Genomic DNA, 26,716 nt, shown 5'->3' with positions numbered 1-26,716 from the left:
ATCTGTGCAATAAGTGCAGTAAAACTCGGGTACACCGTCTGTTACTCTTTTCTTTTCAGTGAACTCCTACGATGATAACGGTGAGCTGGTCGTCGTCAATCAGAACGTGGTTTTTCTAGTTGGAGCCGGAGGTTTTGGAGGAAAACGATCCTCTCCTCACCTCAAGGTATATCCTATCTCATGCTGCATATTACACTCTTGATGTGTGAATGTAAAGATTATACAAAACTGTTATAGTCCTATCCCTATGATGCTTTAATATAGTCATTCTTGTGTTAAATTGCCATTTGGTGGACACCAGCTTGTCTCATCCTGCACGGTCTTATCCTACATTGTCTATATATAGTTCATCTACTAATACCATTTGTTCATATTGCCATTTTGCCCACTTTTGTGAGCTGCACCCAAATATTTTAGATTTTGTGATAAGAAGTTTTCACAGCTTACATGTATCAACAAAATGTTAAATACAAGAATTCTATTAAATGAAATGAAAATCTTGATTTACCATTAATAATGTACCATTTGACAGGAAACTGTGAAAGCACCATCCCGTGAACCCGATGCCTCTATGAAAGAGAAGACGTCTGTAGATCAGGCCGCCCTCTACAGGCTTAGCGGAGATTACAATCCTCTTCATATTGATCCGTCCTTTGCTGCTATGGGAGGTGAAATAAAAATGCCCAAAGCTTATTGTTGTGAACATCGACATTGACAATATGCACAATAATGTAGTTTTTCATGAAGACATTCATGTAGGAAAAGCAAGTGTGATATAAAGTATAATAAAAAACATTTCACAGTCAATAAAGAGAGGAATATTAATTTTCTTGTTATTTTCCAACTGAATCAGAATGAATTAAAATATGGGAAATAGATAGGCATTTCATGGGTGTAAAGATGTGAAATTTTAGATTTCAGTAATTTTTGGAAAGGGTTTTTTTACAACCGTTTTTCTAATGGTAGTAAAATTTGTAAAACACTTAAGCCTGGCCTTTTGAATCGGTTACCCTGCATATGAAAGAAATGACTATATAAACTCATATTCAGGCTAGGTTTAATCTATTACAAATATTATTTATTCATACTTTGAATTCATTTTTATATAAAATGAAAACATAATGTATGAAAGAATCAACCCACAATCTTTTGAAAATGGTAAAATTTACAATTATAATGCCTGAATGAAAAAGGATAGGTTTCCAATTTGTTCCTTATTTTTGTTCTGTGTGATAGAAAACCACTTCTTAGCTGTTGAATCCCCCCCATAAAAAAGAAATAAATAAAATAGGTAGAAACCTTATCTGTCTGAGTTCTTGTAGATGCATTCAGCAAAAATTAGAATAAGAGTATGGAAGATCTGTAATGAGAATAATAATAACCATGAAAGGTGACCAAATTCAATTTTATTCACGAAGTATCACTGAAAATACGTTTGTAAGATATGGATATTTAAAATGATTTGCTTTTTTCATCTCTGAGAATATGAATTATAATGTGTTCTTATAATCAATTTCAGGATTCAAGCAGCCGATTCTTCATGGACTCTGCTCATTCGGCTTTGCCTGTAGGCATGTCTTGAAGCAGTATGCCAATAATGATGTGACCAAGTTTAAATCAATCAAGGTAAAAAAGAAATTGGCTACATATTGGAAGTATTTCATGTGGTTGATATAAACACATTGGCTAAAAATTCACAAATTTTGGTTAGAATCTCTGGTCAGAAATCATGCTTTGATTAACATAAACAGTGACCTTATCAATCAATGATGCAACATTTAAAGTATGAATTATTACTGTGTAACAAAAGCATGCAATTGTCATTTGATTTTTTCTTTATATCAATCCATGAAATGTACAAAAGTCATGGTTCCAAACCAAAGGTGAAAACCACTTTGTAAAATTTGGGCCATTGTTCTAATCAGGTTCACATAAAGACAATCACAGATATTAGTCCGGTCTGTTAGCGTCAAAAACACCCTACTTGTGGACACAGTGGACAAAAGCATGATTTTCTCTCCAGACCTTTGTTTATGTATAAGAATTAAAAATGGGGTATGCTCCAAAAAATCTGGCTGCAGGAACATAGAAAAAATGGGTGAAAATGTCAGAATTTATGAGTTTAGATTGGTCTGATATATAGACTAGCGCTAGTGTAAAACTCAATAGCAGTGCATTATTTTGCATTGGTTTAGTTCTTGAATTCAGACCCTTTTTGAACAGATATTCTGTTTGTCCTCACATCTCAATGCACTAAATATCTGAATGCAGATGCTAAACAAGCCGAAGGGTGGCGGTGGAGGGGGTTGAATGTTGGTGTGTATGTACATATTTTGGTCTTGGTGTAAAGATGTGCAAGACACATTTTTTTGCATGTGTTGGAAATTGTGTTGCCATGGTAACAGTGTATTATGGCAAAATAAGGTTACAAATCTTGCAGTTAGAACTACTTCCTCTGTTTTCATCCGATTCTCATGAAATTTGGCACACACATTGGTCTTGAGGTGAAGATGTCTAAGACACATTTTGTGTGTCTTTCGGAAATTTTGTTGCCATGGTAACAACATAACATTTGGTGAAAATTGGGGAAAAAACCTTACAATTCAAACTGCTTCATCAGTTTTAAATCAATTCTCATGAAATTTGGCACACACATTGGTATTAAAGTAAAGATGTACAAGGCATGCACTTTTTGTGATTGTTTCAGAAATTGTGTTGCCATGGTAACAACATATTATATGGCAAAATTTAGGTAAAAACCTTGCAATTTGAACTACTTCATCAGTTTCAAACCAATTCTCATGCATGATATGGCTCACACATTGGCCTTGAGATAAAGGTGTGCAAGAACCTTTTTTTTTTCATTTGTCAGAGAGTGCATTGCCTTCATAACCACATATAGCCAGAAATGCAGGGAAAACTCATCAATTGTGGATCAATCTACTCAGAAAAGTTTACACAAATATTCATTTTGGGTAAAGATTCACATTCAGTGTTAAAGGGGAATCCAGCCTTGGTCATAAAATGTTGTGTGGAAAAGGAGAAAAATAAGAATGGTGAAAGTTTGAAAGCAATCGGACAAGCAAAATAAAGTTATGGCTGCTTTAAAATTAAGATCCCTAAGGCTACTAGTATGTAGATTTCAAATTGATAATGGGTAAGTAAATTATGACAAGGGGTGAGGCCGCAAGGACAACTTTCCCATTGGCCTTGTACTTTGATTTTTGGTTTTCTCCTAAATTTCATTGGGGCCGTAATATAAACCTGTTAGTATAATGCTTTATGTCCTCATGAAAGAAAGATACAATTTGAAGTAAAACTTTTGAAAAAGACATTTTAGTCAATTAATTATTTCTGTACATGGAAGAGTGGTCCTTCCCTTACATCATTATGACATCACATGTGCGGCCAATTTGAAGTCTTCATGGGTATATAGTGATTACCAATGTTTACAACTTTTATATATTCACAACTTTATTATGGTTTGTCCGATATTGTTCAAACTTTGACCTATTGTCTGATTTTTTCTTTTCCTCATAAAAACAAGTGTTTATTTGGTTTGGATTCCCCTTTAACATCATAAAATAGCGCAGGGTATTCATGGTATTAATCACCTTCAATAATATTTATAGGTTCTTTTTTTTGGGGGGGGGCGGAGGAGGTCCTTAAAAACTGACAACATAAACATATAGAAGGTTAAAGGACATGGCCATTAGGAACTTAAACACTCTTAAAGAAAGCACCCCTTCCATTTTTTTTTTTTTTTTTTTTTTTTTTTTTGGGGGGGGGGGGGCCTTTAGAAAATTGCCACATAAAGAGTAAAAGGAAATAATTACAACTAGGAACTGACCCCCCCCCCAAAAAAAAAAAAAGGGGGGAAGAAAAATCCTTTACACTTCAGCGTATTAATTTAAAGCCTAAAACATTCTGGTTTGATAAAAGATCATTTCCGGTGCCCAATTAATCAAAGTTTTATTTATCTCCTTCTACTCAGTCTTTGTTCATTTCAGTGTTTACTCTGACTTTCTTACATCACTTTTTGCACTTTAGAGCTTTACCATACCTTCTTGTTTTGTTCCCCCCCCCTCTTTTTCTCCCTCTCTAAGTACATTTTTTTTTGCTATTTTAATTCATTATTATCTAGCAACAATTATTCCATTTTGAATGCTTACACCTACACTGAAATATAATACCATGACATTTATTAATTTCTTCATAATCTTCTAAACTCTATTTTGGCTACACTCTGTCCTAAATAATACTATTAGCTATATTTAATGTCTAGTTTAAAGAATTGAAGAAATGGCTGTCATGATATTATATTTCGGTAAAGGTGCATCAAATTCATAGTTGCAGCATTCAGAATGGAATAACTGTTGCTTGAAAAAAAATGGATTTAGTTGTTTTCCGAAAATCCTCTGTGAAAATTTTAGTTATATCACTGAGTTTTCCCATTCCTGCAGTTACCACCATCTGAAAGGGATATGACTAGAATATATGTCGAGAAATAAAAGTCATCATTTGCTCAATGAACAGTGAATACGTTCGTCCTTACTCCAATGCAAAATTATTTGCATTTTTTGTGACAGTCAGATCTTGCATCCAACAATTTTGCTACTGAAACATAATATTCATTTTTTGACAATTATACTGAAAAAATTAAATGAAATAAAATTGAAGGCAAAAAATTATTGTGCACATATGCATATTTTTGATATGGTATGCTATTGAGTCATGGATTTGCAAGTGAATTTCTAAAACAAGTGCAGAGATTTTTGTATATACATATATATATTTCTATAATTAGTTGCATGATTAAAGGTTCACTTTATAATATGTCAGAAAAAATATACTTGGAGAGAAGAGAGGGTAAAAAAAGGAGAGAGGAAACATAAGATGGTATGGTGAAGCTCAAAATCAAGAGTGATGTGATATAGTTAAAGAGAAAGAGTAGGAATGGAATATGAATAAAAGACTGAGTATGAGAATATAAATAAACAATGATTAATTGGCTACTGTAAACAATTTTTTACCAAAGCAGAATGCATTAAACATCAAATGAATGGTCTGAACTCTGAAGTGCAAATGAATCTTCTTACCTTTTAATGGGGGGGGGGGGGGCATTTTTCTGCTCAAAAAATATATCAGCCCCATTTGTTTGCGGGGGGGGGGGGGTTAAGTTCTTAGTCATAATCCTTTAACTTTTACTTTTATGAGGTAATTTTCTAAAGACCCCCCCCCCAAAAAAAAAAAGGGAGTAATGTCTCGCTTTAAAATACAAAGACCCCTGAGGGGCAAAGGCGTAGACTGATTGAGCATAGGGAGATAGAAGTGGTATGGGGAGGGGTGCACATCTTGGGAAGGTGGAACTAAGGTTTGGAAAATCAGCCGTTGAAAGTAGAAGGGGTACACATTTTGTTTTGCTTGCCAGTGTTGGAACTCCTTTGCCAGAGCGGAAGGTTTCACATTCACTCAGTGTACCCCCCAGCCTATGCCCTTGAGGGGATGCTTATTTCAAGAGTGTTAATGGACACCGCCTTTAACCTTTATTTTGAGGTCAGATTTTAAGGACCAATCCCGCTCCTCCCCCAAAACCTATAAATATTACTGAAGGTGATTAATACCCCCACACTCATATGTTTTAATGCAGTTTAGAATTTAATATGAATCTTTACCCAAAGATGAATATTTCTTCCAACTTTTATGAGCACTGACTAAAAAAAGGGGAAGTTGTTTGATCCACAATGAGTTTTCCTGCATTTCTGGCTATCATATGTGGTTACCATGGCAATATACTCTGACAAATGCACACATAAAATGGTTCTTGCACATCTTTACCTCAAAGCAAATGTATGAGCCAAATTTCATGAGAAATGGTTCAAAACTGATGAAGTTGTTCAAATTGCAAGGTTTTTACCTAAATTTTGCCATATAATATGTTGTTACCATGGCAACACAATTTATGAAACACATACAGAAAGTGCCTTGTACATCTTTACTCTAATACCAATGTGTGTGTCAAATTTCATGAGAATTGATTTAAAACTGATGAAGCAGTTTGAATTGTAATTTTTTCCCCAATTTTCACCAAATAATATGTTGTTACCATGGTAACAAGATTTTTGAAAGACACACAAAATGTGTCTTAGACATCTTCACCTCAAGACCAATGTGTGTGCCAAATTTCATGAGAATCGGGTGACAACAGAGGGAGTATAGTTCTAACTGCAAGATTTGTACCTTATTTTTGCCATAATACACTGTTACCATGGCAACACAATTTCCAACACATGCAAAAAAATGTGTCTTGCACATCTTTACCCCAAGACCAAAATATGTACATACACACCAACATTCAACCCCCTCCACCGCCACCCTTCGGCTTGTTTAGCATCTGCATTCAGATATTTAGTGCATTGAGATGAGGACAAACAGAATATCTGTTCAAAAAGGGTCTGAATTCAAGAACTAAACCAATGCAAAATAATGCACTGCAATTGAGTTTTGCACTAGCGCTAGTCTATATATCAGACCAATCTAAACTCATAAATTCTGACATTTTCACCCATTTTTTCACTGTTCCTGCAGCCAGATTTTTTGGAGCATACCCCATTTTTAATTCTCATACATAAACAAAGGTCTGGAGAAAAAATCATGCTTTTGTCCACCGTGTCCACATAATTCCGCTAACAGACCAGACTATATGCCTTGTCTCCCGCATACTGCATTTTCTTTTTGAAATTCAGATACCGCCCGTCAACTGACATTTTGGTATCATTTTTTCGAAGTATTTATACTCACGGGGGAATGAAGAATCATACAAGTTATACTAGGTGACAGAGGAGATTCTAAGCTTTACAATGATGTGTCATTTGTCTATTGTATCTGTGATTAAGTTATGATAACTGGATGAAATTCTTTTTTTTGTTGATGGACTGTATAGTCTTTGAATATGTAATATTCAATCTAATTGTACTCAATTATTACTATAAAGTAAATATTTCTGGTCAGATTATTCAACGATTGTCTGTAAAATGAGAAGAATAAGGTTAAGTTGTTGAGATTATTTTATTACATTATTTTCCATCTAATTTTTCTTTTTCTTTTGTCTGTCTCTCCTCACCTTCTCCCCTCCGTCTTAATCTCCCAATGTTGCCCTTGCACCGTCTGCCTTGCCTTTTTCTCTATGTCTTTGTATCTTGCACCTCCTGTCTTACATTTTCCTGTCTTCTACACACTCTCTCTTTGTTTTCTTCCTCCCCCTCTTTTTCCCCCTTTCCCCTTGTCCCAATCTTTCCCTTCTCCTTTCTCTCCCCCCTCCTCCTCCCCCTCTCATCAATGATATCAGGTTCGTTTCTCTAAGCCCGTTCTCCCTGGTCAGACCATACAGACCGATATGTGGCAGGAAGGTAGCAGAATCCATTTCCAGAGTAAGGTATGTCATTTCCGTCCCGGAGTTGGTGTACATTGTTCTCTCAAGTGTGTGTGTGTTTCTTAATAATACATGGGCCCTCATTGTGAAATCACTCCATGGTTTGCATTGTGAGAGATTGGTTGACAAGTATACTCAACACAGGGATCTGATCAAATGAACTTTAAAGTTGAATTAAGAAGACAAGTCCAAATATTGAGATATTTACATTAATAGCAACCTTACAACCCCCCAAACACTAAGAGGTGATTCGACCACCCAATTTTTTTTCTTCAAAATAGTGAATTTGAACGATTTATCCCTACCCATTTTCCCTGAGTTCGCTCCTGCAATGCCTACCGAGACGGGTGTTCTCTGACTGTGACGTCACGGGGGGTATTCGGTCCCGGTGTAGTAAACAAGGCACTGGCGTATTGTGTACTATGCACGTACGCCTTCATATTTACTTTTGTGTCAAAACTTCATTTCATCGCTATTGATTTTATGTGAACGATATTGAAAGGAAGTAATATTATTCAAAGTCATATAGTCAATAATATGTCCCTACATTGTTAAACTTTTCTTCTTTGTAGCGAATTTAGAATATTATAATGCCTTGTTTTCGTTCGGGACTGTGTCCGTGGCGAAACAAGTCATTATGGAATAAACTGCAGTTGAAGTTGTATCTGCGAGCCAGAGAACTTGCAAAGAGGAAATGATTAAAAGTATATTTATGGCCGTACTATTAATTCAAATATGTAAATTCCCTCAGAATGATACCATAGACCCTGAAGGAATAATTTCAAGGCGAATAATATGAAATTTGAACGAGATCTTCTCACCAGTCGATAACGTAGCAGACGTGTTATTATGACATATTTATCCTCGTGTGACGCGGCTCTTGCAAAAAACAGTTGGTTGCGGAATTGCTCTGTGCCGACCGGCCGCCCGCTCCGGCGCAGCTAGCTGTCGAGCTACTGTATGCGTACCGCATACCTTTCTTGCTGTCTTGAACTCACTTACGAATTGCGTTTGTATGTGTGACGGTGACCTCTAGCGTAATTAAATATAGAAAACAACTCTGAAGGCCGAGAAGAATAGTAAGTTTGATTCAAGATTGTTCTGTGGAATGAGCTATGAGTGGAAATGATCGAGAGGATATAAAAGTGGAGTCAAGACAAAAGGAAAGAAGAAAAAGACGTCAGGGGGTCAGGGGATCGCTGCATGGTCATGAACTGCGGGTCGACATACCTGACCACTACAGTACACTCAGTGCCTGGGTGTTGTGTGTTCTAGTATTGTATAGGCGTGCAGCGCGCGCTGAGCTGAGCTAGCCGATGGCTCTACTTTCCAGCTACTCACTTGATGGAACATCGTGATAAAATAAATGAGAAATAGTGAAAATATCATTCAATAACTCACTGTTTGCAATCTTACATCATGATTTAAGAGTTCATGATAGTTATTCATACTATTTTTTATACAGGGAAAGTAAAGATTTGTACATATGATTCCTATTTGTTTGATTTGAGTTGCTTTGCAAAAAAATTGTAAAATCATCTTTCTCTCTCTGCATAGCATTTCTGTATTACATCCGGGTGCCTCTTATACTAAATTCCCATCCGTGACGTCACACTCAGAGTGATTTTTCAGTACACTCGTCTCTCGGGCTCTGACAGGAGGCTAATTTCATACACTTTCAAAGCAAAATATCGAGAAGGCAGAGGATTTTTGTGACATGCTATCTGTTTGAACCACTGATATATACTATATATTGTGTGTGGAACCCATATTTATGGAAACTCACCCCCTTCTTAATTCAACTTAAAAAAAAACACAACATCATATATATTTTCTTATGCCTGTTATTGTTTTCTAAATTTCTTATGTATTTCTTTGTTTTTCGACTTTTTGTTTTTTCAATGGAAATTGTCAGTTACTTTATTTTGACCATAAACAAGATGAAATTAATTCATTTTAATCAGTAAAAGGAAAAATAATGATACATTTATGACTTTGGGCTAAAAAATTGCATTGGCTTTGTACATGACGCTTTTTTTGCAATTTGGGGTCTGCATGCACTTGCGTAATTTCGGAACCGTGTATTCGGGGGTCGCAATTTTGGTCTCAAAAGTCGCGCAAGGCTTGAAAGTAAAAAGTCAGCGAGTGACGCGGTCAACATTTTTTGATGAATCGGCCCCCAAGTCTTTTTAGGGTTAAGCACTACCTTTTTCGGGGATAAAGAATTTTTCCTTGTTCAGTTAATTATCTCTTTGATCGTTGTAACAAGGAAAAGATACTGAGTAGAAATCGTGCTCAGTATCATTCACAACAGCATTCTGCATTTTTTTGTCTATGCTGAAATCTGAGAATTGTTGAAAAAACGGTGCCGAGTAGGGTCCTCAAGAAGTTTACAGCGACTTAAAGTTCTGTTTGTTGTTTTGTTTATCAGGTTGCCGAGACTGGAGCTGTGTGTATATCCGGAGCTTACGTGGATCTGCATGGTGGAGCTGAGCTGACAAATGCTGCAGGAAATCAGGTAAGGATGCATGTGGATGATGATTGATTAAAGAAAGAAGTTGTGATGTTGATACATATGCATTTCTTTTGGCTTCTAGAGCTGCATAGTCTGTATTAATGCATCTGGTACTACTGGTAATCACTGGTCATGTACTTGAATTTAAGTTCCCACCTGGCAAAGTATGTCCCTGGATTATGTGCTTGGTCTCAACCAATCAGTTTAATAAAAAAATGTCAGAACTGGGTTGTAAACTTAAGCATCGGGAATTTCCTGCTGTAGGCCTATGTAATTAAGATGGTTTTTGATACGTTGACCATCTCATTCAACAATCAGTAATACATTTTTAATTCTTGTTGATGGTCATTGATCTCTATTGGAGAAGAGGAATGCCTAGAAGAAAATTAAAAGCAAATTTATTGTCAAATTGTAATATGAGTGTTAGATTTGAAGTAAATCAGTCATTTTTATAGTGAACATATCCTAAGACTTGGTAAGGATGCAGGAATGAGTTAGGACTTAAGATAACGCTATTCAAATTGGCTGAGGCCCAGCGGCGTTAAAAAACTTTACAGATTTAATCGCAAGGTGATATGTCATTCTCCAACTTGTTTCCAGCCTCCCTCGCCCGGTCTGAAGTCCGAGATGGTTCTCTCTGCAGCCAATGAGATCGTCAGCAGCTCTCCTGACCTCGTTAAGAAGGTCAACGGTGTCATCCAGTTCAACATCACATCCAACGGAAAGGTCGCTGCCGTGTGGAGTAAGTCGTTATAATTTTGAAAGTGACAGTACTTAATATGTAGTTGCAGCAAGCGATTGTGATTTCATGAGAAAGTCTTTTACTATCAAGGTTATTTGTCACCATACCAGCTAAGATCTAGAATTTGTTCAGTCACATATAGTATTTCTCTGTTAAATTATGAAATCTTCGCTGAATATGATCACACTGAAAATCTCCCAACACAGGTACAGTGTAAACACATGTGGGACAGTGTATTTTGATTGCTTGCAAAGCCTGACATCGGTTGGAATACCATAGTTTATCAATTTCTCAGCAATAAAGCATCTACCAGAATCATTCTGGCAATTAGTTTTATTTATACATGCAACCGTCAATTTATTGAATTCGGTCAATTTATTGAATTCGGATTGAACCCATTTTAGGACAGTTACCACAAATGGCATATATCTATGAAGGTACATGTAACATTCAGTTGCAGTTGTGAATGATCATTTTGGAGGAATTTTTCTGAAAGAGATCTTGAAAGGTTGTTTAGAAATGTCCCCAAATAGCTGGTGTTTGCTGTAAAAAGGCATTGGAATCACCAAAATAGATTGACTCAATTCTGCTGAAGGTCACATGCACTACACTACACACAGATAGGAATGTGTGGGACTGCACCCAAATTTTTAGCCAGACGCTATCAGCTGTTTGTTCTATGTTTAATATTAGGGCTCTGGAAGAGCCATCCTTTACAGCGGACCAGATTTTTAAATAATATTTCTGCATATTATGATCAGGTTCCCATTTCATAACGCGTGTTATAATAACAAATTTGCAGTACAAGTTAAAAGCTACTGAAATCCTTCAATCTGATTGGCTGATGGTGAATTTGTTATCAAAAGTGTGCATTTTGTTATTAAAAGAAGTCTTTTTGCAATGGACCGAGAAATTAATAGCTTGTGATGATTATTTCCATCTCTACCACAACTTCCATAGGCAAGTGAACCAATTATTTAGGGAAATGTTGCAAAGAGAGAGTTACATGTAGTTGTACATGTAATTCCTGTTCTTGGTTGAAAGTCTTACACAGGAAGAATGATAACAATTCAAATCAGTTTATTCCGATTGTTATTTTACATTTTTTAAGCCTTTGATCTGAAGGGCACGGGTGCAGTCTACCAAGGAGAACCAAAGTCTGGCAAGGCCAATGCTACCGTTACTGTATCTGATGACGACTTTGTGGCCCTAGCTTCTGGAGCACTTCAACCACAGACGGTATGTTGATAAAAAGCATCAATGACTAGGGAGGGAGGAAGGGGAGGGATGGGGAAGGGGTGAAAGGGAGGGGGGAAGGGGAGGTGGGAATGGAAGGGGGAGGGGGTGTGGTTTCTCAGACTGAATTGATGACAGACATTTTTTAAACTAACTTGACCCTAAATGACATACCATTTGATGTCCAGTTCTGACCTGCATAAGATTCCTAGTACAAGGAATGATATATACTCCTTAATTTGTATGAATTTGTTCAGCAGTAATCTCTTTTTCTAAGTAAGATTTGGATTGGAGTAAAAAAAAAAAAAAATCAAAATTTTTCAAAATTGATGAATGCTAGATTAAAATCCTCTAATTATTTCAAAGACTTTGTTGACTCCTCAATCTGCATCTGACTGCTTTGTTTCATTGTTGCTTATAAGCTACAGGAATTTTTAACAATCTCTTGTGTGACTTAAAATTGTCCACATTGACTGAGAGTCTAGCGTAATTTTGTCATTTTCAGTGAATCCATCGCATTCTTTATCAGTGGTATAGGCATGAAGCTCAACCAAAAACCATCAAACATATTTCAAATGGCATTATTGTTATGTCATATTATTTAAAGATAAATGATATATGGCATTTATCATTTGCACCATGTACATGAACATGTATGTAGTTGTAGATACAAACATGTACTATATTTTACCTATCTTTACATGTACATGTAGCTCTAGGTGGCGTTTCTAGATACTTTATCCTATGTATTGTCACTTCTGTCAATTAATTTGTCTTTTTTTTTTTCTGTCTCCTTACACTTTTGTTTTATTTATCTGTCACTGTCCATTTCTTTCACGCTTCTTGATTCAGGCGTTCTTGTCCGGCAAGATCAAGATTAAAGGTCAGATCATGCTTCTCCAAAAGCTTCTTCCGTTGTTCCAGAGCTTCGTGAAGGGCAAGCTATAAACCCAACTCTCACATGCCATAATTATTACGTAGGCCTGCTTCATAAAATTTCTCGTCAGTCATTTTTAGATACAAATTTTCCCCCAACCATATGCATTGGTTTTGTCAGCATATAACACTAGTCAGTAAAAATCACAAGCACAAGTTGTTCCCTGAAATGCACCATACTTTCTCATATGTCATGTGGCATTAGCCGCATTTCTTAAAAACAATTTGTTGTTGATTTTCAGTGGCAGAGTTGCCTTCAGACAATCAGAAGCTTGATTTTGAACAGCTTTAATAATGGTTGTCTTTCAAAATAGCTGACAAGATGTTCCCTGAGATCGGCCCTGCATTCACACATGATGTGATACATGTAACTAGGGGTCTGTTTAAAGCTTTTTATCAACCAAAAAAATGTGTGAAATTCTATGGCAAATTTTTCTCATGACAAATCAGGTTTGCAGGAATACAATAGTACATGTTAAATGTGATTGATGAGAGATATTATGAAACAATAGACTGTATCATGGTTTGTTCTTATCATTCCAACACAGTGTCTTTTGACTTTTTGATAAAAAGAAACAACCAAATCAGATCAGTAGCGACACTGATGGGGCCTTGCAAGAAATTTATAATCAGTTGCAAATCTATTTGGGGTCTCTAAATCAATCGTATTTCTTACGACTGAGTGCTAATTAATTGATGATCTTGTGCTTCTGGCAACAAGGAGTGTACACTGGTTTCCAAAAATATGAAAATAGATCTATCAGTGGCAAGAGAAATTTGAAATCAATTGCAAATATTTTCTTGCAACACCTCTCCTAAGAGTGGTCTTAATTCTTCTCCTAGGCACACATAAATGAGGTCAATCTTAATGTAACGATTAAACTGAATCAGTAGGAACTCCTCCGTTTTCATGCTCAGATTTCCAAAGGGTCCGCTGATCTTGGACCGGTTGCAGAAAGAGTGGCAATCAATCACAAATCAAAAGAGTTGAACACAACTAGCTTTTCAACCAATCAGAAGCATGTATTCTCGCTACCCCAAATAGCGATTTCGCCGAGATCCGGGACAAATCCCTGTAACGTGCATTGCATTATGGGATAGCTTTTCGGTATTACAACTTCCTGTTCGGAAGTCCAATGCACTGTTTTGCCATTCAGATCAACAGTGCCGTCATGCACAACAACACAACGTCGCTTTCGCTCGGAAAGTTCGTGATCACAACCCTCTCTTTCACGATACAGTTTAACGGCCTTTTCTGCTAAAGTCACTAATTCTGCCCGACGCTTTCCATTGCACGGTATTCCTCTGTCAGTTAAGATTTTTTTAAGTTCCAAAACTGATTTTTTTATCCATTTTGTGGTCGACGAAAAATTGAACGGAATGAATGCTGTTTATATTTAGCGTCTAGTCAAATACGATCGTGATGTCAGGCCGGTCGCTAAATGCAAAATATTGTAAGATATTCATTTTTTGGACTTTTTTATAACCAGATAAAAACATGAATAAAAATTATTTTCACGTGAAATATATTTTTCATTTTTATTTATAATTCAAATGGAATCAAAACTGAACAAAATTAAATAAAAAGTATTATAATCTGTACATATTACGCTGATTGGCATCGATTTCAGCGTGGTGGAAACTCAGTATCGCGAACCTCGCGCGAGCATTACTTTGAACCGGAAGTGGTGATGACGACCCGACGGAGAGAAAATTATCTTGTCTCGCGCATTATGAGATTTTTGTTCCTACATGTATTTGGGGTAGCGAGAATTGAGAACTTGTGACTGATTTTTTTTTAAATTGTGTTTGAAGACAACACTTTTTGCAGCAGACCCCAGATACATTGTAAATGTGGTCCTTGTGTATTAAAGGAATTTTGAAATATAAATGTAAATGTGGTTTATAATAATATATTTGTAATTGATGTTTAATCGACAAAGAATGTATTGTGGTTTCAAGCATGAATATTGCAATTTAGAGTGTATTGGAGAAAATGGTTGAATGCTTGATCTTGAAGATGTCCATTAATTTTGTTTAAAAAAAAGAAGAAGTATCAAGTGGACCATTTCTATAATTACAGCATATAGTTTATTCCGATTTATTAGGTTGACCAAGACTGTCTTTGAAAACTGTGTTCTCATTGAACAAGATAGAAATTATTTTTTTTTGGTGTGTGAGACATTAAAAGCATTTGTAATAGCTACAAATCTCTATTGAATAAAAATTTATAATTTTCAGTAAAATCATGCCATTTTCAATCTTGATGGTTAAGGATTTATGTCAAGACAAATTTGGTTCTCAGGAATGATTTATTCATATATTTCTCGGAAAACATGTACTGTACATATGGATGGAAAAAAAAAAATATTTAAAGTGTTGAGCTATCTTTTGAGAACATCCATTGATTAAATAAAGATGTAATAAAAGAGACTTGATTAGTAATGCACCATTAATGTACTATGATTATTCATAGGGGCAACACAGTGACAAAGCATTGTTATTATTACAAATTAGTTTGACTGTTTGTAAGGATTCCAACTCTATTTGTGGCCTTAATACCCATGATTGTACATGTATGTATTTGTTAATGTATTAAAACAAAAAGATATGGGAAAAATGACACTGTCACTTTTAAGGATACAAATTAGAGAGACTTTGGAGTGAATGTAGATTGAAATTTCAATCCTTCTTTGAGTGATCCTTCCCAATGCTCTTCGAATAACTGATATAATAATGATATAAACACTGCCACTCTAGAGAAATTCATTTAGAATTAAAAATAGAGTGAGCATGTTTACACCTTTAAAAAAATGAGACAAAAATTTAGAAATTGAGGCGATTCCATCCAGCCAGAAGCCTGGGGGCCAGAGGTCATTTCACTGATGCCAGTTATGGATGAATATTAGCTGCCATAAATTGGGTCCAGAATTTCCTTTTTAGAGTCAGTAAAATTGAGACACCCTCTCCTGGCCATTTCCTCCAGTTAAAAGTCTTTGAGCTTGTTCATTGAGGCTAGATTTGATGAACTACAATGTTGAGTAATTATCATAAATTGGGTTCAGAAACACGTTTAAGAGTGAACATGATCAGTCCTTTTCAGAGATAGAGAGGGTAACATTGAGGCACCCTGTATTGGCATCTCTATCCAGCCAAGAGTCACTGAAGTTTTTATTAACTACAGTATTTTTTTATACCATAAATTGTGTCCTGAAAAGGGTTAAGAAAGAAAATTGTCATTTCTTTTTAGAAAGAGTAATATTGAGTCACCCTGTACTTGCAATTCCCTCCAGCTAAAAGTTCATGTTCACTCTTAAAAACGTGTCAAGAGTGAACATGATCACTCCTTTTCAGAGAGAGAAAAATGAGGCACCCTGTCATGTTTGTGATGTGGCAAATAAGTACATGTTTTATTTTTTTCGTACCAAGGTTGGATCCCCCTGTAATGACCAATTACTGATTTCTTTGAGAATACTATGTGTCGTGGCCAATTTTACTTTTATGGATTTCATAAGGCCCCTGTCACACCATAGTCAAACTCTGCCTTCCATAGAAACCATCTGAGAAACCAGTGCATACCTTTGTTTGGTTTCTAATCACTTGGGCAGAAGTTGGGCTGGTATTCAATCAAAAGCATTGATTTTGTAAGCATTTTACTTAGCATTTTACTTGAAATGCTTAAGCTCGTATTCAGATCACATCCAAGCATTTTACTATATCAAGCAAAATTTTAGCAAAATACTTACTAATAGCCATTGTGACGTCGTTAAGTTTGAGCCAAATGGTGCGCAATGTTTGTATTTATCTGTTTGCCGAATGTACGACTGTGCGTATCACGTTTGTAAACTGCATGCAAAATTTAAGCCAGGTAGGTGGCTGACTTAGATTTAAGCAGAATACTTAGCCACAAATGCAATTGAATACCAAAAGATGGTCAAGTATTTTACTTAAGCAAAATTCTGAGCGAAACACTTAAAATCCTGGCTTAAGTATCGGATACCGGCCTTGGTCTACAAGAAATTAGTCTGCTTCTCAGATAGTCCAAAGACACATGGGCTTAACCCACTTGGTCTACACAATAAGACCAAAGTACCAGTAGGTCTAGTATCAATTTGGTCTAATTGTTGTTTGGTCTTAACTTCACTTGGTCTAATACCCATTTAGTCTAAAGAATTTGTCATTAATAATGATATCTGGATTTACATAGCACTTTTTGCCAGAGGATACAAAAACTATTATTACCCGGGCTTCAGCTCAAGCTACACCTTTATCAGCGTTGCTCGGTGCATTAGAAAAATTGATCCTACCAAGCACCCATTAACCTCACCTGGGTTAAGTACAGCACAGTGTGGATACATTTTGTGCTGAAGAAAATTACACCTTGATTAGGATTTGAACCCTCGGCCCTCCGTTTTAAGGTCAGGAGACCACTCTGCCAAAACGCTCATTTGTTCTAATCTCCAGATGGTCCATTTTTCTCTTCATGCACTTTTATTTGGAACTTTCTTACTAGGTGATAGTTTGTTTCATAAGCACTTCGCCGTTTAGACTAAATTAGTGATGTTAGACCAAGTGGATCTTATACGAAATGGTAAATGGGCTAAATTATAATTAGACCAAATGGTTATTAGACAAACTAGGATCAAACCATATAGGAATTTACAAACAATATTGGACAACATTGTGTGACAGGCCAGTCGTAACACTTTTATCGTATTTTGTATGCATAAAATGCTTCATGGGATAGATTTTATATTGATATATTGTGATTTGATAATGAAATACATTATGAATGATATAAAAGAATGTGTGTTTGTGTTAATAATTTTTGTGAGTCTTGCTATCAGTGTTTGGTCTGAGACGGTCTCATATCACACATCAGTGGCGGATCCAGGTATGGGTACATCCAGCCTGCCCCCCCCCCCTTTTTTTGAGAGGCACAAATAAAGTTTTTTTTTTTTAGGGGGGAATATGTCATGCATATGCAAGTGAGGCTCTTTTTTGCTTTTAAATCTTTTTTTCCTATAAAATTTCCTGGAACAAAGTGACCATTTTGTAGTGAAAACTTTTTTTTTTTGCTTGTCAAATTTTTCCTGTACTAACCCCACCCCCTTGGAATATACTGGTTCCGCCCCTGCCAAACATAGGTATGTTTCATCAAGCAAATAGCCTGTGATTTTCACGGACTGATTTTTTTTTTCAGAGTTAATCAGATGCAATAATTTTCGTAACTTTTGATAACTTATTATAATGTGACGTGGGAGTGGATCTCTGTATCGTATGGCCCTATAAGTTTTCAAAATTCGGATCCAACTTCCATGAAAAAAAAAATGAGAAAAACTGGTGGTTTTGATAAATGTAGTTTATTGATATTGTACCTAGAACAACAGATTAACGTAAGGGCATGAAAGCTAAAAAATATTTGTAAAATATATCTTTTATCATCAACCAGAGTTTTGAATAAAAACAGATTTACTAAGTATTTTGCGTTCTGTAATTCGCAAGCCTTTTTTTTGGTGGGGGGGGGGGGGGTAGCTTTCGATGAGGATTTTTTTTTTGGGTGTTCTATTGGATGATGCCCCAAGAGTCAACACTACGTGTTTAGAGTACGATTTGCGCGAAGTGTGGGAGGTGGGGCTGTACTAAACCCACTGATGTAGGTACCGACGACCGACGTCCGTGACATAACAATTGAAATATCGCTGTACTTCTTTAGGAGTTCAATTCAGGGAATACTTGCCAATAGTATCGGTTTGTTTCCAGTACTTGTTAAGGGTAGGGTTTCACACGCCAATACTTATTAAAGAGTGCATTTTCAGTATATGGAAAATACGTGTTTAGGGTGCTTTTCGAGACCCCTTGGTCGCGCATGGTATCCACTCGTCAATGGAAGTGCCCCCCCCCCCCCCGGGATGCTTCCATAATATCCATTCTAAAAAATTATTCCTTTTTTCTCAATACATAAACAGGGGTCCGTTGCAGAAAGAGTTGCGTTTATACGCAAATAAAAAAAAGTCAATCGCAAGTCCCAAATGCGCGCAGTTGATTGGTAGAAAAATTAGAAAATCAAGTAGCGATTGATTGCAACTCAGGTATGATGGCTGATTACTCTACGCGCATGCGTATGATATTATGCGCGGTCATTGTTTACGTCACCCGGTCAAACGTTATCTTTGTGCGTTTGTTTGTAAATCTCAGTTTGTGTCCCGAGTCCTCTCGAAGCAAGCTTTGTCTGATTTTTTTCAGCAATATTGAACTTTCATATTCAGTTATGTTTAGCTGTTTTGAACTAATTCTAAAGATGAGAGCAGAAAGAAAAGTCGATCCTGCGCTTTCGTCTTCTGTGACAGATTTAGACCTTCTACCTGAAGAGTACTTCCAGGAAATCGTCGACCGCAGCATTGAGCAGTTCAATTCCGGTGGCGTCCGTAAGGGGGGAAGGCATGGGCCACTCTCCGCTCAATGATGAAACGTGCAAAGGGTATCTTCAAGTGTTTCCGGAAATCATACCAACCAAATGAGTCAGGAGATGTGAAGACATCTTGGGAAGATATGGAACTTGACCTCAGGATGATAAAGTTGTACCCGGATATGGTTATTCCGGATTACTGGGAAGACGATGAGGAACAGAGCAAGCGATCCCGATCATTGTTTGGAAGCTGCTTGGCATTTTTCAGAAAGTCGCGCTGCCATGGAATGACATCAGAATAACTGTCGAAAGGCCCTGAATGGCCTAGCAACCCAACCCTTGATGAGATTGATCGCTTGATTGCAGGAGAATCACTTCTTAATCCATCTCTGGAGGAGCTAGATAGAAGAATGAAGAAGCTGTACCCGAATTGGAGTGTGGACTTAGACACAACTGAGGACAGTCTAAACTGCCTCAGTTGTTTCAGGAAATCCAAATCATTCTGTGAGAGTCCTGAATGGCCCAGCAACCCAACCCTTGATGAGATTGATCGCTTGATTGCAGGAGAATCACTTCTTAATCCATCTCTGGAGGAGCTAGATAGAAGGATGAAGAAGCTGTACCCCAATTGGAGAGTGGACTTAGAAGCAACTGAGAAGGACAGTCTAAACTGCCTCAGTTTTTGCAGGAAATCTGAATCATTCTGTGAGAGTCCCGAATGACCCAGCAACCCAACCCTCGATTAGATTGATCGCTTGATTGCAGGAGAATCACTTCTTAATCCATCTCTGGAGGAGCTAGATAGAAGATGAAGAAGCTGTACCCCAATTGGAGTGTGGACTTAGAAGCAACTGAGAAGGACAGTCTGAACTGCCTCAGTTGTTTCAGGAAATCCAAATCATTCTGTGAGAGTCCTGAATGGCCTAGCAACCCAACCCTTGATGAGATTGATCGCTTGATTGCAGGAGAATCACTTCTTAATCCATCTCTGGAAGAGCTAGATAGAAGGATGAATAAGCTGTATCCCAATTAGAATGTAGACTTAGAAGTAACTGAGGACAGTCTGAACTGCCTCAGTTGTTTTACAAAGTCCGAATCAATCCATAAGAGCATGCATGGCCTAGCAACCCAATCCTTGATGAGATTAGTCGCTTGATTTCTGGTAAACCACTTCTCGGTCCTCCTTCTACTATTCTAAACATAATGATGAAGGTACTAAGGACAGTTCCTCAGTTGCTTTAATAGAGTAATTTTACCCACCGAAAGACCAGAATAATTTATTGTTAGGGAGCCATTCCATCATTGAACTGGCCTGAGACACTTATTGGAACTTTAATGAGAGACAAATTAGCCCATCTCAACTGCCTCAGTAACGTCAAGAGGCCTGCTGATCTCACTGTGTGAAGGATCAGAATAACTGATCACTGGAGAATCGTTGAGTAACTAGAGCAAAGAGATTTAGGAATGAAAAAGACTATTGATTTAACTTCAGTTACTGAGAAAGACACTCTCCACAACATAATAAGCTTCATGGGTACTTCTGGGAAATCGGAGTCGTTGTTAGGAGGAAAATCTTTTGATAAGAGAAGCTCATAAATAGTTTTATTAATGTTATTCAATAGCTTTTAGGTATACTGTAATTAGTGCTTTCTTCCATCGTGATACAGGTAGCATTGGTGTTGATGATTGAAAATGGTGATGTGGATTAAAAAGTGATTAGTGAGGTTAGTTTAAGAAATAACAAGAATTGACGTCACTCTCTTATAACATTTTAATCGAGCTTGAGAGAAATTACATTTGAAACAGTCCATGTGTCAGAACCGTTCCATAGTTACCTTGTGTGTGCGTGTCTTAATCGACAATCTGTATTATCTGTTTACAATGTCATGAATCTAGTTTTTAACCCCTAACTAACCCCTTGAATTTTAGAGTGTAGGCCTATAGAAATCAATCTTTAAAATAGCAGCAAACTGCTGTTTGTCACATGCGCATGCGTATTCTATACAGGAACACTAGCAGATACGAACCAATAGCGCCATCTCGAGTCCTCAACTACTCATACCTGGCCAGTGTCCTGACCCATAATGCTAGTGTAGTCTAGTAACATAGACCCACTTGAAATATAACATGTTAATTACATTTATGCCGCAATAATTATGTTACCAAGTAGCAAAACAATTACTTTTCCTCTCAAATCATTTTAGTTTCTCTATACAAAATACACTTATAGGTCAATTTATTCTCTGTAGAATTAATAGTCTGAAAATGTATACTCTAAGACTGCATTTATTACACCATGGACCTATTACACACAGTCAATGAGAGACCACACACAGTTCACTCCCCCTTTAAGCAGTGGGAAACATTTTTTTAAGGAGAAAAGGGTCAAACAAAAAAGGAAGAGGATAAAGTTAAAAAAAAGAAAGAAAGAAAGAAAGAAGAAGAATATAAATTACCTTGGCCCCGCCCCTGATGAAAAGATGTCTCTATTCGACAGTTATCACTGAGGAATTATCATAATTTTACTCCCCTAATGATGTCGACCAATATTGGAGCAATCCCAAATAGACGCCCGTGATAATACTGCAATTATGTTGAAAAGTTCAAGATCTTTGTGGTCGCCCAATATACTCCAGAGTACACCCAACATACATGTACATGAAAATCGGTATTTTTGGGCATGAGAATTAAGAACGTGACTGTAAGTCTCTATTTTCTGTCCCGTAGCCACCATAAAACACATGACACCATTTATAGAGGGCGTAGTTTATTAGAGAGGGGTAGAGTATAAGGTTAGATAGGAGAAGAGGGGGGGGGGCTGTTGGGCGCAATATTTGAGTTAGTGCTTATCGTTTTAATTTTTAGCTGTATATGCACTAATGAAAAGTTGATAGGTTTAATTTACCTAATTAGAAGGAATTTGTTCAATCACAAAAATGTTATCAATTGGCTGTTACCATTACCATGATTACCTCTGTATAATTCTTAAAACACTCCCAAAATATTATATTTCTATTAATCTTACCTATAATAATGATTAGAGAGAATTAGAAAAATTGCACCTGTCCATTTGAATTAAAACATGATTGTCTGAATTCTAAAGTGCTAGACCGCGCAGTCTTGTTGGACGGTAGGCTCGGCTCCAGGGCCTTGACATGGTATTTTCTTTTCCAATCAAATAACGGGGGAATTAAATATAAACCAGGGGAGCATTTCCTGAAACAAATAGTTATTTTCATCGGTAATTGTGCTGTGAGTCAAGCAGATGCAACGATTTCAGTTGCTTAGAATACATGAGGTCAATAAATGTAATTGATCACTGAATAATAGTTTCATGACTTTTCTCCCCCCCCCCGGCCCCGCCCGTTTTTACTCCTTTTCCTCATTTTGTTTCGCTACTTTGAATAAAATAGACATATGAAATATGTGAGCTATCGATATTGACCCGTATTAGGCTTTCTTGAATATATTTGCAAGGTGGCAAACCGATAGAGCTGATTGATAAGCGTTTTAAACGGGACAAATATTATTCCCTTGTATAAAAGTTTTTGTAACAAAATATTGTAAACAGCGCTTATTTTGCTTGCATTTCAGCAATGTTGAACAAACCCTTGCCATAATACAATTATTATTATTATTATATTATATTTATTTATTATTATTATTATTATTATTATTATTTTTTTTTTTTTTTTTTGGGGGGGGAGTCTGCTCCGCACCCCCTCATGCCACCATGTGGATGGTGGAAACTATTTTAGGATTCCATTTTTAGTACATCAGATAAACAACAACAATCATGCCCGAGGTGACACAAATCACAACACCTGACATAAGGTTCACTTCCGAATAGGCCTATAGATACTATTCAGTGAAACTATACTTCCCGGGGTGTAGAGTATCTAGAATGCAGGGCAGGGGGCAGTAGGCAAATCCCCCTCTTCTGCTTAACATTGCTACTGTCTTAATTTCCCTTTTTGAGAAGTGCACCTCCATTTTGCCATTATGGGGACATTGGCGTCTACTTGGCTTTGCTTTTCAGATAATTCGAAGGAACTCCCCCATCTGTGACATAAGGCGGGAATTCTTCTGAAAGGGGTCTATTTTGTCCCAATATTCGACAAGCTAAACTTAAAAAAAAAGGTCATTAATAACAAATAAAGGAATTTGGGCTTTTCTCTTTTCTTTCTCTCTCTCTCTTTTCTTTTTTTGGTTACAATTTTACAGGCTACGTGCACCCTCACCCCCCCCCCCTTGGACCGCCCCTGCCTGGTGGTGCGTCACTTTAACAACTTCCGTATGTACTTTAATACTTCTCCCTTTGATGGGTAAAATCGATAGCTCGTCATTTCTTCTGGCAAGATTATGCATTCATATAGCTTATATTACTTCCTCACATTCGAGAAAATGAAGCATAAGCTATGACACAGACATACAGGCACGACCGATATCAGACCAGCCAAAGGTATTACGTTATTTCCATCGATATACTATCTGTCGGTTTGGAGTCGGTTTCCTTCGTGTGACTTGGCGAGGATAGTCAAGTGACATATTGGCAATGACGGCGTTTAAACTTGCAGCAACACAACTGCTGACAATTTGACACATTACAAAAAAATTGTATGTAAAAGCTTTTAAATTAAGATCCGACTTAAGAAATGTCATCAAGCCATCCCAACAGTCATCGATTCCCTGTGTCGTTGTTAGTGAAATAAAGCAAACTTGCATGCAAATTTGACAAAAAAATATTTAGGGGGAGGCTTTAGCTTTTGTTTTTGCCTTTACGAGTCGGATGCTGTTACTCGGAACGTCTACAAAACATTTGATGCGGAAGACTATACACGGTGGATGCGAAGTAACTGCTTTGCAGCTCCTGTCCATAGTCTTCCGCATCAGACGTGACCAGATAATAAAAATGAAATATGACACACTATAATCTGAATTATCACAACCATCACCGACAACTATACCCCAAATCTCTTGAGACTAATTAATAATCCTCCGACAAATTTACCAGAAGTAGAATGATTCATTCATTTCTTTACAATTTCATGTTATTACTTGGTTAAAGGACAAGTCCGACCAAACAAAAAATTGATTTGAATAAAGAGAGAAAAATCCAACAAGCATAACACTGAAAATTTCATCAAAATCGGATGTAAAATAAGAAAGTTATGACATTTTAAAATTTGGCTTAATTTCACAAAACAGTTATAATTATGCACATCCTGGTTGGTATGCAAATGAGGAGACTGATGACGTCATCCACTCACTATTTCTTTTGTATTTTGTTATACGAAATATGAAATATTCTCATTTTCTCCTCATTGTCAAGTGAAACAGTGATTAATTCATTCCTGAACATGTGGAATTAGCATTGTTTAATACTATTATGATTAAGTCAAGTCGGTCCCTATGGTCAAATCAGTAAAAAATGAAATATTGTATAATTCAAACAATAAAAAAACAAAAGAAATAGTGAGTGATGGACTTCATCGACTGACTCATTTGCATGTCACTAAGTTGTGCATATCACTGTTTTGTGAAAAATAAGCGAAACTTTAAAATGGCATAACTTTCTTATTTTACATACGATTTTGATGAAATTTTCAGTGTTATGCTAGTTTGATTTTTCTCTATTGATTCAAATCAACATTTTGCTGGGGTAGACTTGACCTTTAATGACGATCGGGCGGCAGCCCAAGATGAAATGGGCATTAACGAGCACTTGTGTGAAGTAGATATAATTCAAAGAATTCGATCGTCATAAACAACAACTATTTTGTATATCTATAATTTCATGCATCTATCACTTTATAACTACGCAATAATGACCAGTAATTGTATTCTACGCCAGAGCTGACACATTTCTGGTAAAAAAGGAAATATTATTAAAACATGTTATAGAAAAAAGTTCAATTCATTGAGGATCTGACCGGCATCTGTTCTGTTGGGTTGTTCTCAAGGTTGTTCTAAAAATGTATGTGATTGATTTTAGCTCTGTGTGTCTTTTAAAAGACGTAAAGGAATTATAAAGATACAGATGACGGTAGCGATATCAGTTTAGCCTTCAACATTTCAACTTTTAATTTCACTTTTTTCCTTTTTTTACTTCAAGCTCGTCTAGCAAGATATCGATGACTGATTTAGAGTCACGAGCACTGATAACATCATTTTTTTAGTGGAATATTAAACCTACACAACTGGCATGTAGCCTGGGCATGCACCTGGGTGAAAGGAGCGTGAAGTTACAAGCTTGACTAATAGTGCAGTCACACCAATGTAACCGACCCCAAACCGACAAATGATATGCTATTCGATTTGATCGGTCTGGAGTCGGTTTCATTGGTGTGACTATAGCCTTAGAATGGGGGAAAGAAGGTATTGCCAAGAAAGATAGTATCTCTTCGTCTTTTGAGATTACATACGACATTGCAGAGCATTGACCCACATATAATTTCCGTAAGATATATAGCTTCGGTTTCTCTATGAACTACAAATAAAGAAATCGTGGCCAAATATCGATGAATAAAGCCAAGAGTTGTACTCGTGGCTTGCGGTGCCATGCCCGAGGAAATTCCTACATGAATGCCTCATTTCCGCATTTCCTCCCTGACTATATTTGCAACATTTCTCTCTCATGTTGACCGCTTTACTCTTCAGGACGTCTTCTCCCTGTGTCTACCTCTTTATCCTTCGTTCTCCCCTCCCCCTCTCTCTTTCTCCATGTTCTCTTTCCCTTTCTCCCTCTTCAATCAGACAATTTTCCTTTTCCTCCTATCTCTCTCTCACACACACGTACACAACCTCGCTCTCTGTGTCTGTGTCTTTCTCTTTGCTTCCTCTTTCTTTTTGTATGTTTCTCTCCACCTCTTTCTCTCTTTTTTTTGTTATTACCGGGGACTCGTCGTCACGATCCAGCAGTGCATTCTTAATGTATCCGCTTCAATCTGAATTAGGCTTACACGTGATCGCCTGCACTTCAGAGGATGGCCAGGAGCGCGTTGAGGAATAGGCAAAGTTGGGGGTAGGGGTTGCATTCACATGGACTTACTTTAACATCTCTTTTATCCATTTTATGTTGCCATAAATCATTAGCTTTATGTTCGTTTGGATATTTTTGCTTTTGTAACTGGATATCATTTCCATCATATCTTTATCTTGACAGTACTTTTCTTGTTTAGTGAGAGGAAGGGGGGGGGGCTGAAATGTAATCTAAAGATATGGAGGAAATCTGTCTCCGTTAATGAAAACCACATGATGTATTACCAAGTTCAACATTCAAACGGAGTGCCATTTGGCGAAGTAAACGGCCCCACGCAAGTTGCAATACACCCCAGACACGAGATCTCGCGATAAAAGAAGTTTTGATGTGAAACTTTTAAATGATTAATTTCCGCGTTTGCAAAAAAAGTTCGTGTTATCTAAACCAACGGCAACTATTCCCGC

The 26,716-nt window shown here is 36.9% G+C and overlaps 1 protein-coding gene across 1 annotated transcript in view; it reads left to right on the top strand.

Annotated features, from left to right (window-relative positions):
* Positions 1-17,686, top strand: part of LOC129262336 (peroxisomal multifunctional enzyme type 2-like) — a 39,138-nt gene extending 21,452 nt beyond the window's left edge. Inside the window, exons 15-22 of the mRNA XM_054900441.2 lie at positions 60-166; positions 533-668; positions 1,520-1,626; positions 7,349-7,435; positions 9,864-9,950; positions 10,548-10,689; positions 11,801-11,928; positions 12,778-17,686. Of these exons, the coding sequence (XP_054756416.2) occupies positions 60-166; positions 533-668; positions 1,520-1,626; positions 7,349-7,435; positions 9,864-9,950; positions 10,548-10,689; positions 11,801-11,928; positions 12,778-12,873 (890 nt within the window). The 3' untranslated portion in view covers positions 12,874-17,686. The remainder of the gene's footprint in view (positions 1-59; positions 167-532; positions 669-1,519; positions 1,627-7,348; positions 7,436-9,863; positions 9,951-10,547; positions 10,690-11,800; positions 11,929-12,777) is intronic.
* Positions 17,687-26,716: the final 9,030 nt, after the last annotated feature.

The sequence above is a fragment of the Lytechinus pictus genome, chromosome 5 (assembly GCF_037042905.1).
Source record: "Lytechinus pictus isolate F3 Inbred chromosome 5, Lp3.0, whole genome shotgun sequence".
Classification (NCBI taxonomy): domain Eukaryota; kingdom Metazoa; phylum Echinodermata; class Echinoidea; order Temnopleuroida; family Toxopneustidae; genus Lytechinus; species Lytechinus pictus.
This window is presented reverse-complemented; position numbering and strand designations above follow the sequence as displayed.